At 37.4% G+C, this 15483-nt stretch overlaps 1 protein-coding gene across 1 annotated transcript in view; it reads right to left on the reverse strand.

The window, feature by feature from the left end:
• Positions 1 to 15483, reverse strand: part of PRTG (protogenin) — a gene marked incomplete at its 5' end in the record, with an annotated part of 112302 nt that overhangs the window by 15596 nt on the left and 81223 nt on the right. Inside the window, 5 exons of the mRNA XM_081048967.1 lie at positions 358 to 540; positions 4745 to 4915; positions 6169 to 6296; positions 6990 to 7176; positions 7836 to 7931. Of these exons, the coding sequence (XP_080905093.1) occupies positions 358 to 540; positions 4745 to 4915; positions 6169 to 6296; positions 6990 to 7176; positions 7836 to 7931 (765 nt within the window). The remainder of the gene's footprint in view (positions 1 to 357; positions 541 to 4744; positions 4916 to 6168; positions 6297 to 6989; positions 7177 to 7835; positions 7932 to 15483) is intronic.

The following is a 15483-nucleotide window of genomic DNA, read 5'->3' on the forward strand; positions in this document are numbered from 1 at the left end:
CATAACCACCACTGCTGTTTATTTCCATGAAATCTCCTGGGACGCCTACTCCCATCACTTCAGGGCAGTGTGTGCCTCTACTGTTTTGGTGGTTGCACAGCTGAGATAAGAGAGAACTGGGACATAGTGATCTGAAAACTGCAGTTAATTCTGACGTTAGTTTGTCTCCTTCTACGAGTGCAGGGAAGAGCCATGCAGCTCTACAGCCTCAGAACCTCACTGGCAACAATTCAAGGAACTGAGTACAGGTTTCGGGATATGGTCATTGTAGGAGCAGAAATAAAGTGCAGGGGAGCTGAAAAATACATATGACTTACTTTTCTTAACAAAAATCAGTGACGGTGACAGTATACAGACCTTTAGCATCAGCAGAATCTAAACGCTTGGGTCTCTGATTTGATTCAGAAGTTTCCTTTGGAAGTACCGCCAACTCCACAGAATTTGAAAAGGGTCCTTCCCCCACTTCATTGGATGCAGATATCTTGACAATGTACACATTTCCTGCCACTAGGTTTTCTAACAAAGCCATGGTTATTGCCCCTATAAATAAATACATCAATTACAAATTAAGTAAATGTTGTCTTTTATTCAGTATTTTAATCACACAATCATGGTCCTTTATTTTTAAAATATTTTTCTGATTATAAAAGTAACACATATTCATTGTAGAACATTTGGCAAATAATGCTAAATATAAATGACAATCTCCCATTGTTAACATTTTGGTGTATCTGTGTGTCTGCACCATACATGTGTGAGTACATATTTACTACATGCATTTTTCTATCCTAGAGTTTTTACTTAATGTTATACCACGCACACTTCCCCTACATAATTCTTCTTTGTAATTTTGTTTTAGGAGTGGTTCTTAAGAGTAGCATGCATCTTTTTGTTTTTTATGTATATGTTCTTTTACTATACACACACACACACACACACACACACACACTCATATAATGTTTTTACTCTTTACATACAAAAACATTAAAAAGATTTTATTATGGAATTTTCAAACATGGGTAAAAAGCGAATGGGATAATGAACCCAGATTCAATAATATTAAAAATCCAATGTGAGAGTCTTTTTTTTCTTTTAGAAATGTTTAAACTACTATGGTACTCCCTGTGATAGATGACCTTGTCCTTACTTCTTAAATTAGAAACAACACAATTATTTTTGAAAATATGAAAATATGTTTCACCCTCCTAAACATTATCTAAGATTTCTTGAATATAAACAGGAAAGAAAATGCCAAAGTTATGTGGGAACCTCAGTGTTGAAGACTTACACCTCAGATTAACTATCAAAATACCACCACCAATCTGCTTAGCATCTGTTATACTTCTCTCCAAAATTAATCTTCATTTGAATTTATATATGCATTTGATATCAAAAAGTATTTTCTCTGTTGGCATGACTGCTAAGGAGGATTCTTATTTAGACACTGCTATTTCATGAGGGGTCTGTCTGCTCTTGTTCTGCCACTGCACTGAAGTATTTTTGTTCCAAAAGGGACTCCCATCCTAGCAATCAATCCTAATGTTAAGAAAGGTGTAACAGAAATTCAACCAGAAAATTGTTCCAGCACTGCATTTATAGGTGGATATTCACAGGGGAACTTAGCTTTTCTACTGCAATTTCATCTCATTTTTTCCTGACTCAGGGAATCGTTACAATAGCTTCAAAGAGCTTACAATAGTTTGTAGCAGTCGCCTCCAGGCCAGAGCTGGCCACTCTAGTGCACTTGTAAGAGTATATTTCATTATGCAAGTGAAATGTGGGGTGACTTAGAGCTGAGGACATGATTCAGAGGCCACCTCTGCAGATCACATGGTGTGAGGCAGCTGAACCAAGTGGCAATGTGAAGAGCCAAACACAGCTTGTTTTCATATTCTTTGGTTTCAAGTTGGCCTGAAGAGAGTGTGAGCTACTTGAGTATACAACTGTTAAATAAACAAACTGACCCCTATTTAGAATCAGGAAGAATCTTTCCACTCTTACCATGTTCTTAGGCAGGTGAATTTAAAAACTAAGATGTACTGTGACATGCTACAATTAGCTAAAAAGAAGAAAATTTCAATTTCTCCACAAATTGACATATAAAAAAATTGAGTTTCCATTTTATCATAGAATACTTTACACATAATTTTTTTAAAGTCCGTGGCAAAAACTAATCATTGCCTGAAATTAAAAGTCTTTTCACTTAATTTAAATGTTATAAGCGATGAGCTGAGTGTGCATTTGTGTGCATGCGTGCTTCCCGTCCTTCAGACAAAAAAAAAAAATAAAAAAGGAAACTATAACATTCTGGTTCCCCAATGAGCACACTCAAAGCAGTTTTCAAATATTAAAGTGAACTGTCTGTCCCCATATTCTCTCAGCAGACTATCTCACTCCCAGTGTGATTATTTCAGTCTACTGCTTTTTATATGTATCTGAATCTTTAGCTAGACTAGGATTTCACAAACCAGACAGTGGAATAGTTGTATCAATGTTGATCAAATGTTGGCATGCTACCAACTAAGTAATTTGTGACTTGGGGCGCATTACTGAACTTTGCTTTCCTCATGGGGGCAATAATTCACACCTCGGTAATTATTATAAAGACTAAATAAACTACTATTGGCCAGTGTCTGACCCAAGTGTATATACTTGATGAAAGTAAATCTTCTTCCTCATCTATGACCTCCCCCCTTCCCTTTCTGGAGGACAGGAAATTTTTTTCATATTTCAACAGCATAATTTGATTGAACTGCTAGCATAATGCTTTATACAAAAGAATTCTCAGTAAATGCCAGTTGACCTTATATTAAAATAAGCTATTTGTAACCAAAGGAGTGTTCATTTAAAATGTAAAAGCAAGGGGTAAGATTTCAAGGTTGGAGAAGCATCCCAGAATGCAGTCTCAGACCTTTCCATCTTCCATCCACACTTTCTAAGTGATTTTTTTTTCCAGTTCCACAGTCTTAAATATCATCTACACCCTGCTGACTTCTAAGTTATGCCACTAGTCCCATGAACTTAACCTTCCCACTGCTTGCTCAACCTCTTTACTTGGACATCTAAGAGGCATCTCAAATTTAACATGTTCAAAACCAAATCCTTGGTTTTCCCCACCAATTTTGCTTCTCTTTTTTTTACACCTGATATAAATTTGCAGCAAATCTAGTAGGCAGTTCACTCAAATTATGTTCTAAGAGTTTCTTACTACCTTCCTCATTATCACCCCATTAATTCTCACATGGATACCTGTGTATTAAATAGTCTCCTAACTTCTCCTCTTACCTCTTTATAATCTATTTTTCTGGTGACTGCCAGAGTAATACTTTTAAAATGTAAATCTGAACAAAAGTCTCCAATGTCTTCCATCTTTCTTAAAATAAAATCTATGGTCCAGAAAGTCTGGCCTGCAAGATCTGCCCTCAGTTACCTCCCCCCTCATTTCCCGCTGTCTGTTCTCCCCCCCACCCCAGCCTCCTTGCCCTTCTTGTTCACTAATATGCCAAGCACACTACTGTCTCAAGCCCTTTGCACTTCCCCAGATATCCACATGGCTCTGCTCAGATGTCATTTCTTCCAAAAGAACTTACCCTACTACCTCCTATCACTTGTCTTTTCCTCCTATTATAGTTTTCTTTATAGTACTTATGACACTACCTGAATATTTGTATATTTGCGTGTTACCTTGTGTGTAAGTTCCAATGAGGAAGGGACATTGTTTTGTTCACTATGATATTCCCAATGCCTAGAAAAGAGCCTGCCACATAATAATCATTCAATAAGAATTCATTTAATTAAATGTTCCTACTATTAGTAATCCAATTTATTTGGCAAATGTTGAGTTAAATGGATTCCTTTAGTAAAGGACTTTAATTTCCAATGTGACTCTCTAATGGGAGGGAAAGGTATATGATGTTTCTCAAATTTATTTAGTCATGGAACTTTTTTTTAAGAGGGGCACCTTTATGATCTTGGGAAACTCATGCTATGGAGAACAGAGTTCAGGAATTGCTGTAGGAGCATGATTTCCTTTAGTGCCTTTTAGATTTTTATAATAATTGAGTAGTTTGTGCTGATTTACTGTATATCAGGAAGTGTAAAGGCTGTAATTTCTGATCCTTTAAATTACACACAATTTCATATTACATTTCTGGTATACCATTTTAGCGTGCACATCGCTTGAAACGGTTATAGGAAAAGAAGGTTCTTGCCTTCACATAGGAAAGAATTCAAACATCTGTCTGAGTTCTGTGTCTGGCAGCACGTAGGGAGCAGGCTTGGAATCCAACCTTAGTTCCTTCTTTTGCAAAAACAGTCCTCATGTCCCTTCCCTATATTAAAACTGTGAGATGATTTACAGCCACGAGTGACAGGAGAGACCAACAGACGAACTGCCCCGCTGAGCCCAATCCAAATTGCTGACCCACAGAATTGTAAGAAAATAAAGTGATTACGTTGTAGAGTGGTTTGTTACGTAGGTAGCAATATATAAGTAATAGAGCTTTAAAATTGTATTGCTGGAAAGTACTTTAATTACTTTCACGTTTCTTCAGTGACTAGGAATCATATGCTCGTGCTTAAAATATGTTGACGGTTTCCCAATGCTATTTGAATAAAACCAAAATCTTTAATAGTTACTTCATAAATATAAATTCAAAACAAACTCTAGATCCCTCTTTCCCTTTGTTTTCCTATCATAAATAATCACCCTTCATTCTCTTTGGTAATTTACGATCATATTTACCTTCTCGGTGTAGGACCTGCCACTCTCCTGCAATCCAGGCCTTTCTCGACGCATACAAGATAGTATAACGCGTCACAACTGTCTCTGGGCCATCAGGGGGTTTCCAAGAAACCAGAGCAGTGTCATCCTCTATCAGCGTCACTTTTACTCCAACTGGTGGGCCTGTTGGTGCTGTGCACACATGTAGAAAATATGGTATTATTAGGATAAAATGGTCATAAACTCTCAAATATCTGGCTAATAGATTGACAGGCATAGAAATGAGTTTGAAAACCTAGAATCCACCATAAAAACATCTGAAAATCACAGCTTTTACAGATTATTAGTAACAATAGTAAAATACTATTTTTCTTCTTTTTCTGAAAGCTAACTTCATATTTATAATGTTCGAAACATTAAGAAATATATAAAGGAGATGATAGATGCCTAGCTGGGGAATTACTAAGTCAGAGAGTGTAGCTTTTTTAGGGCTTTTGATATCATTTTGCCAAACTGATTACTAGGTTAACAGTTCCACTAGTAGGACCTGATCATTAGATACTGAGTCTTATTAAGTACTAAATCTAAACTACATTTCTAAGAAACTGCATTTCTCACTAAAACATCTATAGAATATATGTTCAACCTGACCTAAGAAGCCACAGAAGAAAATACTTCTGAGAAGAAAATGATTCAGTTATTCTCCAAAAAGTTGTGAATCAGTGAGTTTATAGGGTAGGCTTTACACTAACAATTTATAAAAAGTAGTGAGGTCTTGAGATTTTAACTGATCCCATTTTTAACATGAGCTAAAAGTGTGAAGAGCTGGGTTTTGGCCCCACATTGCACATGGAGTGTTACTAAAACTATAGCGAAGAAGCCCTTGCTCGCTGAAATAAATGTCCTTTGCTTTCTCTCTGAATAATTAATATAGGGGCCCTTCCAGATCATCTAGGGTCTTCATCTCTGTTCTAGAGAAAAGGAAATGCAGGTCTAGAGACATGAAAGCTCTTCGCTAGAGCCACAGGTAAGCTATAGAATGGGTGCTCAATCAGGCGTCACATCTACTGCACTGCACAGCATCATGCGACCACTCATATAGACATAGGCTCTAATGTGCGCTCCTAACATTGCTAACACACGCAGCAGTCACACATTTGCATTGTGAAGGATTCTGGTTCAGCCTTGAACAACAGGACATCTGATTTAAAAAAAATTTAGTGTTCCCTACAGAGATACTAAATTTAAGCCCACTTGCCTGTGCAACACATACACAGAGAGGAAAACAATCAAATTTAATACAGGAAAAGACGTTTCAAAAGTTAAGAAACAAAACAAATACATACACATCAACTGGTAGGTGGCAACCAGGGTAGCCTTCTCTTCAAAGTGACACGTATTTTTAAAACATTTAGTTAAAACCCAACGGGAGCTGTTTTCTTTACCTTCTGGAAGTGTAGAATGGTAGACAACAGGACTCCAGGGACTGGAAAGTTGATCCACATGCAATCGAACAGCAAATTCATATTTGGTGTTTGGTTCTAGACCTTGAACCAACATGTGAGTTTCTGATCTATAATAGTGAGCAATGAATTCGTTAATGCTGGTAGCACATTGTTTCTAAAAGAGCATCAGTACTTCCAACCAATGCAGGTGGGGAGGGCATACAGTTATTACTCATTAGCTCCTATTTTCTTTAAAAAAAAGTTTTTACACTGGACGAGCAATCTGATTGCTAAGATACTATATTGAGTATTACCCCATAAAAATAAGCCTACAAATGTCCTCTCTGAGAGGAAACTAGGAAATTAACAGCATATGAATGTCCTAATATAAAGGGATTTCCTCTGAAATATTGGAAGTCAAGTTATTCTTTCAAATCATAGTGATGGGCATCTTATCTATAAACTAGAAAACATGATAACTAGCTTTATTTTTTGATGCCAGCGTGAAAATGGTCTTTTGTTTCCTTCTGTAAACATGCTTTTCATTAGCTACTTGAAAGTAAAAATAGCTTCTTGCCTAATCTTTTTGCATGAGGCTGCGGAAACAAAACAAAAAAATCATTTACAGAAGGAAATTAATTGTCAAAAATTGCAGTTTCAGAACTGAATATGGTAAAAATACAAAATCCCCAGAACATTGTATAAGTAAGGTAAGTCCTGAGACAAATGCTTATAGCTGAAGCTCAAGCTGGTCCAAGATGGTAAGTAGTATAAATGGGGAGGACAGCAAAAAAACCCAACTATTAATAGAAGCTACATACGTTTGAAGGTATAGAACCAAAGAAGCATTCTGCAGGCCGACAGGGTTACAGCGGATGGTGTAATTAATTATGTGTGCAGTGGTGAATGCAGGCCTCCTCCAGTGCAGGAAGATGGAAGATGAGGTGTTAGCCTTCGCATAGAGATGGTGGGGGGGCGGTGGAGGAGGGACCATGCGATCACGAACAGCTATTGGAAAAGATAATATTAATTTACCTCATGGCCTAACATTTAATGTAGAAAGTGGTAAAGGGTAAAATCATAATATCCCACCCTATAAGTTGACTTTAGGTCTTTCTTCCATGAGAGGTTTGTAGTGGTCTAGAGATCTATTATTCAAATCTGAACAACTCTTCCACAAGTTAGATAAGGAATCAAATATTATCAATACTTAGATTTTAAAACAGAAGCTTAGAGAAATCAAGCTACCAGCCAAAAGCATTCAGAAAGCCAGTAGCAGACTTAAAACTAGACCAACACTCACTTTAGCACCAATAAAACCAAAGAGCTCTTAGTAGCAATAAAACTGAATAACAATTGAAAGGAAATAATTAGCCTCAAGGTTAGAGCAGATAAAAAGAAAACTCAGTGTATGTATGTATTCAGGGTTATTTTGCCAGTTAAATTTCTTATGGTCTTTCTCAAGCAAGAGTAAAATAGGTTCTTTAAAAAGCTCACTTAAATGCTTCCTGAGCATGTACTTGTTCAAGATACTACGTTAGGCATCATAGAGGATATAAAATAATAAAACCACTATAGCTTCCATGTAGTAATGAGACTTAAATTTAAAGAAGGAAAAGGAGTGCGAGCCATATACAGGAAAACAAACTACCATAACTCTTACTTACACACGCATCCCGGAGTGCTGACTGTCTGATCTGCCTGATAGCCATCTTCTATGTTGTTGTAAGCCAGTAGCCTCACGTGGTATTTTCTTCTGGGATCTACCAAGAAACCAACAGGTAATAATTAGGTCCAGCCATCTAAATACAAACAAAGGTTCTAGAGCCTTTCTAGACTTTGGTTTAAATTTTTTTTTGAATGAGTAACAGTTCTAAGAGAAATAAAATTTTCTCTCTCCCTATCCTACACAATGACTCAGCAATTCACCTTAGTATGACATTCCTATTGTGAACATCTACCAATTATTTAAAATTTCACTTTACTTAACCTCACTTCAAACAATAACATTACTACTACCACACTTCCTCCTCCTCCTCAACTGACCAGAGATAGATTCTCGATTTTAAAGGACTTGGGTTGTGTGATGACTCACTTATAAGAAGTTACACTACGTAGAAGTTTTTGTTTATTCGGGGGTAGTTTATTAAAAGTGAGATGTTTTTCCCCTCAAAGTTAAGGAGAATTACAAGTGTCATCCTTTAATACCTTTGAAAATTTTTATAACCATGTGTTATTTAAGTTTATTTTTAAAGTATACCCTTCCACAAACCTACTTTGCAAGATGAGAGCTGAATTCACTGAGAAAGACGAGATGGAGCTCCCTCTAGTGGTGTTCATTAACTATCACAATCTGAAAACAAGTCTGCATGTTAAAATAAAAAAATTTTTCTGGCCTTTGAGGAAATAAATGGTTACAAAATTTCAATGACATGCTTTAGAAGCTATACAAGAAGTTTAATGCTATAAGTAAGTTTAAGTGTAACTGTTTATGACAACATTGAACTATAGAGTGCTTGCTTAGGGCAAAAATAAATGCTGTTCAGAAATATTCTCCCAGCTTTATTAAGGTATGGTCGACAAACAAAAGTTGTATATATTTAAGGTGTACAACTTTATGCTTGATATACATGCACACTGTGAAATGATCACTACAATCAAACTAATTAACATATCTACCATCTCATATAGTTACCATTTGTGTGTGTGTAGGTGTGGTGAAAGCAGACTTACATCCTTAGCAAATTTTAAGTCTACAATACAGTATTTATAACTATAGTCCCTATGCTGTACATTATTAGGTCTCAAAAACTTATTCTTGAAACTTTGTTGCCTTTGACCATCTCATCCCATATCCTCCACCTTCCCACTCCTGGCAACCATCATTCTACTCTGTTTTTCTAAGTTCAACTATTTTAGATGCCGTATGTGAGATCATACAGTCACTGTCTTTCTGTATTTGGATTACTTTACTTAGCAATGTCCTCAAGGTTCACTGATGCTATGCAAATGGCAAGATTTCATTCTTTTTTAAGGCTGAATAATACTGCATTGTGTGTGTGTCTGCACACACACATGCCACACTTTTCAATCCATTCGTCAGTCATCAGAAATTTAGGTTGTTCCCATTACCTTGCCTATTGTGAACAATGCTGCAAAACACATGGGGTGCAGGTATCTAGAGATACTGATTTCACTTCCTTTTGGTATATACCCAGAAGTGGAAAATAATCATCTTTAATAAGTATATAGAATGAGGAAAAGGACTTACAATAAAAAAATAAAGATAATTCTAGAGTGAATTCAAACATTTAAAAATCCAAAAATCAAATGTGAAGTTTATTCAACTCTCCAAAGTAATTTGAGTTTATATAAATATTTTAGAAACTGATTAATATATTCTACCATTTAATATTAAAATCCATTTAAAGATTTCTGGGGCTGGCCCGGTGGCTCAGGCGGTTAGAGCTCCATGCTCCTAACTCCAAAGGCTGCCGGTTAGATTCCCACATGGGCCAGTGGGCTCTCAACCACAAGGTTGCCGGTTTAATTCCTCGAGTCCCACAAGGGAGGGTGGGCTCTGCCCCCTGCAACTCAGATTGAACATGGCACCTTGAGCTGGCTGAGCTGCCTCCTGGATGGCTCAGTTGGTTGGAGCGCATCCTCTCAACCACAAGGTTGCAGGCTGCAACTAGTAACGGCAACTGGATGGGGAGCTGAGCTGCGCCCTCCACAACTAAGATTGAAAGGACAACAACTTGACTTGGAAAAAAGTCCTGGAAGTATACGCTGTTCCCCGATAAAGTCCTGTTCCCCTTCCCCAATAAAATCTTTAAAAAAAATCCATTTAAAGATTTCCTAAAATATAAATTTTATTTCTATTTGTTTTGATAAAATTAAAAACACAATACGAAAAATGTATATACCTTAGAAAATTTCTGTACCTTATAGATAAAAAGGTAAGAATAACTTTTGACTATCCTATGGAAATTGTTTTTTTTTTTTAATTTAGGGGTAAATATTCATGACCTCAGACTTAGCAATAGATTAATTATTTTTTGTTGTCCTTTGGTTTGTTTTTTGTGTTTTTTTTTTAATAGGGGAAGGGGAACAGGACTTTATTGTGGAACAGTGTGTACTTCCAGAACTTTTATCCAAGTCAAGTTGTTGTCCTTTCAGTCTTAGTTGTGGAGGGCACAGCTCAGCTCCAGGTTCAGTTGCAGTTGCTAGTTGAAGGGGGCGCAGCCCACCACCCCTTGCGGGAATCAAACCGGCAACCTTCTGGTTGAGAGGACGCGCTCCAACCGACAGCCATCTGGGAGCTCAGCGGCAGCTCAGCTCAAGGTGCCGTGTTCAATCTTAGTTGCAGGGGGCAGAGCCCACCATCCCTTGCAGGACTCGAGGAATTGAACCGGCAACCTTGTGGTTGAGAGCCCACTGGCCCATGTGGGAATCGAACTGGTAGCCTTCGGAGCATAGAGCTCCAAACGCCTGAGCCACCAGGCCGGTCCGGAAAATGCTTTTTAAATATATTAAGTTGAGTATCATAAAACTATAGGATATACTCATATGCTATTCCCATTTTTTTGTAAACTGTGGTAAAAAGGTATTAAGTAGCATGTCTAATGTCATAGACAGGTGATACAAGAACTTGTAGATATGACAAAGTACAGGACCTTTAAATTTAAACAAATATATGTGTTTTTGTCACAGCAAGTTAATCTATCTCCTTACAACAAATTTTAAAATAGAACTATTTTCAAATAGTTTATAAAATAATTACCAGAAAACATAAAAACACATTTGGATTTCACCACTCGAATGATTTCCAATAGTCAGCACCAAAATGCTAAGATTCAAAAGATTTTGGTTCAGATTAAGGGCTAGTTAATTTGAATCTTTTTCTTTTTTTCCTCCTACCATATTGCTGAACTGATTAGCCAACTGAATCCTGAGTTCAATATTATAAATACTCTCTCTGAATGGGTACAAATGGAATTCACTTGGCTCTTTGCAATCTGGTTCTTTATGAATTCACAGTGCAATCTTCAAAAATATTTTATTTTGTCTATACTCAGAAGAGTATCTTTGGGGAAACTTCCTGAGTGTGAGGTATTATGTCAAGAATGTAGCAGATACAGAAAAGAAAGGATGAGACTGAATTTGCCCAAAGTAGCTCACGGTCTCAGGAAGCCAGACACAAATACAGCCACCTCTTATATAAAAGAAAGCTGATTGTGATGAGGGTTACGAAGATAGGTGGAGAGTTAATCTTTTTATCTACTGTGCAATTGATCAACACTTTACGAATACTTCTCTGGAAGTTTTTTTTTTTTTTATTCTTCAAGTTTTCCCTTATTCTCCTTTAAAAAGGGAACTGCTTAAACTAAATTTGAAACCTAGAATTAACGTGGTTTTTTTTTTTTTTTTTTTTTTTTTTTTTTGCTGATCAGACAGAAGCAGCCTATATGTTCTGGGGAGATAACAGAATAGAGTTGCTCCCTTAACAGCCTCAGCACCTGGCTATTCCCCACTCAGCACTGACTCCAGCAAGCCCACATGTGGAAGCACACTCCTGATGCCCACCTGGAACTCACCCAAGTAGCCATTGCAACCATCTCCAGGGCTGGGCTCCTTCCTTCTCCTGCCAGCTTACATGAGGTCAGGAAAAGGTAAGCCACTGAACAGGCAAATGAAGTACAGGGTGGGGTTGGGAGTGGGGACACTAGATTCCTTTCTGTCCACATAAAAAGGGTAAAACAAGAATTTGGAAATTTTAGTAGAAAAATAAATAGGACATACTATGTAGAAAAAAACAATTTAAAGGAGAGGGAAAACCCATTCACAGTTGTTCACATGTGGTCTCCTCTTTATGCTGTACAAAGAATCTCGTTTTAAAAAATGAAAAGTGGCCGGCCTGGTGGCTCAGGTGGTTGGAAATCCGTGCTCCTAATGCCGAGGGCTGCTGGTTCAGTTCCCACATGGGCCAGTGGGCTCTCAACCACAAGGTTACCGGTTCAACTGCCACAAGGGATGGTGGACTGCACCCCCTGCAACTAACAACGACAACTAGACCGGGAGCTGAGCTGCACCCTCCACAACTAAGATTGAAAGGACAACAACTTGACTTGGAAAAAGTCCTGGAAATACACATTGTTCCCCAATAAAAGTCTGTTCGCCTTCCCCAATTAAAAAAAAAAAAAGAAAAGTGCCATGACTTTGGGAGCAGAGCTAAGCAGTGAGTCATGTACATTTGCCATGTGCTCATTTTAGGCTTTAAAAAATCTGACACCACTCTCAAACTCTAGTCACTTTATTATTTTGATTTGTTAATCCAAAGACCCCAGGACAACCTGGCTCATTCTTGTTCATCAGTTTGTTAGAAATTTGATTTCATGTACTCTTCGTAAATTTAAGAGGGGACCCAAGGACCAGAGCCCTCAAATAATGTTAAAATGAGGCAATAAGAGTCTCAGCTAAGAAAGAAAACAGAGAACAGCTACACAATTAACAAAATACAGAGTGAAAAAAAATAGAATTTAGGACCAATATATTAAATACAGTTAAATGCACAAATAATGTACCTGAGCTTAAGTAGGACAAGTCCTAAAACTCTACCGTTCTGCAAAGACCCTCCCTCTAATGCATAAGGGACAAAGCAAAAACCCAGATCAATGCTGAAATGCCACAGGGGACCAATTCCCATGGCCTATTACAGCCCTTCTTGAGTTGAGCATTGCCACGTATGTGGTGCCTGGTTACATGAGACTCAGCAGACTTGGGCTATGTGGTTTAGAGGAAAACAGCAGAGGCAGGAAGAGTAGCCACAAAGAATAGTGCAGGCCTCCTCAAAACCAAGTGAGGGAAGGAGGAGAAAGGGAGAAAGAGGAGAGTTGGTGCCAGTTCCTTCAAAACTCAACACAAGGGATATAAAAAAACACACTCCTCAATAGGGCTAACTTAATGGCCCCAGGGGTGATGTTTTATATAGGTAATATTTGGATTTATAGTTCAAGTTGCTTAAATATTTAGCAATATATAAAGATGAAGGGTCGGGGGGAAAGCGCCAATTAATTTAACACAAATCTGACTCCAAACACTGATTCATGACTCTGGAGTGTCAGCTTAAGTTAATGTGATCGTGGTCCAATCCACATTAATATATCTTTCTGTATTAAGGAATCAACCTTTGGCCAAAAAATGAAGACCTTCGTGACACATTGCTATGGCTATACTCTTTTCTCCACTGGCTCTAGGACTTGCCTCACTTCTTTTCTTTCTGATTCACTCTCACCACTAGCTCTTCTACTTGAGTTTGTTTCACATAAGGAAGAATCAGAACCAGAAGCCTGGTTGGTCAAGAAAGAGTTCACAGTATCAAAAAAACAATTATCAAGTGCCTCCTAAAAATTCAGGCCTTATATGAAAGACTCAAGAATTAGAAAGACTTAACTCTTGCTTTTAATTTCAATCTACCAAAGGAGACAGACTGGTAAATGAATACTCTGTATTGTTTACTAATTGTATAACCTTGAGCAAGTTTCTTTGCCTCATTTATTTTCCTTTGGAAAACAGAGATATAATCCCTTAGAGAGATTGAAAGAGTATTAAGTGACACCACGCCTATTAAGGACTTTGTACAATTCCTATAATTAGTAAACACACAATATTATTGTTGTTATAGTATTATGTGAGTAAAGTTGCCTGGGAGGACAGAAAACGTACTACAAAAAATATGGTACACTTAAGTTGGGGAATTATCTCTGTGAAGTCAAATGAATGCCAAAGACGTTTGTTCATATGAGCAAGGTCTAGAATCCAGAATATCAACAAATTAACAATCAGCAAATACCGAAGCTGGGTTCTAACTACTCTCTGTCCTCATTAATATTCCTTGGTGTATAGAACAGGCAAAAGTGTGTGTTTGACTTGTATGTATGACTGAATGAACTGTGTTTGTGGCCACAAAGAATGCTTGCTGTTTTGGCAACCATGTCACATGGTATATAATCCTCTCAGTGTTAAATCCACCTTCATCCACATCGTCCATATTAATCTAATTGTCTCTCATATGCTAACAAAGAAATAACCTGATGATGATAATACTTTAGAAAATAATAGGCTTCTTCCTTAATGAAAGAACAGTAGATTATTTCATAAACGGGAACTATGGAAGAGTTTGAGGGCTAGCATTAGAAACTGCAAGCAGATGGACACAACAAATTAGCTCATTCTATTAATTATATCCAGTTTTAACAATTAGGTTTTTATTACCCTCAGTAACTACAACTCAGAATAAGAAAAACAAAGGTCAATACAATGAGACTCCCGTAATTCCGAAATCTTTTAAAGACGCACTATTCAAAAACCTAACTCCACTTAAAAAGCCTATGATTTAACAGTAATAGTGCATTAACTGCATTTTTAACATCTTAAATAACCTACTAAAAACTTCGGTATAACATCTCCATTTTTTTATTGCAACATGTTCCTAAAGATCACAAAACAACCCCAAACCCACACAGCTTCTTCCAGTGTTTTTACTTGAATAACTTGTGTTTTCTCTTCCCCACCACTAGATGGCATCTGTGTGCCTGTAAGAAGAGTCATGACCCCACTCATTTAGCTGTTAAGGTGGGAGCTGTTCAGATACCAGCTGAAACTGATGAATTAGCAATTCAAAACAGGGAGGCACGAAATATGGCTATTGCTTAAGTTTAATCAAATGAAAGACTTTATACAATGCAAAGCAGTTAAAAGGGAGAAGGGCTCCCTTGGATCAGTGTTTGCCATACATATAAATATTTCAAATTTCAAATGAACTTTTAAAAACCCTGTGAGCTAAGTATTGTTTTTGTCACCTGTCCTCTCGCCTAACAGTCCACCTAGAATAATGAGTCAGTGCTACTTTGAAGCTGACAGACAGTCTAGTACAGTGGTTAAGGGCTGAGATGTCACACCCACGATGCCTGGATTCCAATTCCAGCTTGCTCATTACTGTGTAACTTGGGGAAATTATTCTCTCTCTCTGTACCTTGGTTAAAATCCCCTATGAAATAGGTATGATGATGATAACAGTATCTACCTCTTGAGTGTTGGGAGGGAAGAGGAAATAAATTCATTCACATCAACTGATTAAAAGAATGCCTGTGAATAATAACATCATCAATGATAACGTGCTGATAAAAAATAATATACCGATGAAAATATCAATAATAATACAAAATAATTACTATCAGCACCCCGTGACTCCTAATCCATGCTCCCTCTCATGCAGAAGGGCAGGCTGGTGTGATTGAAGGACAGACTCTGGAA

The sequence above is a fragment of the Rhinolophus hipposideros genome, assembly GCF_964194185.1.
Source record: "Rhinolophus hipposideros genome assembly, chromosome: 5".
Classification (NCBI taxonomy): Eukaryota; Metazoa; Chordata; class Mammalia; order Chiroptera; family Rhinolophidae; genus Rhinolophus; species Rhinolophus hipposideros.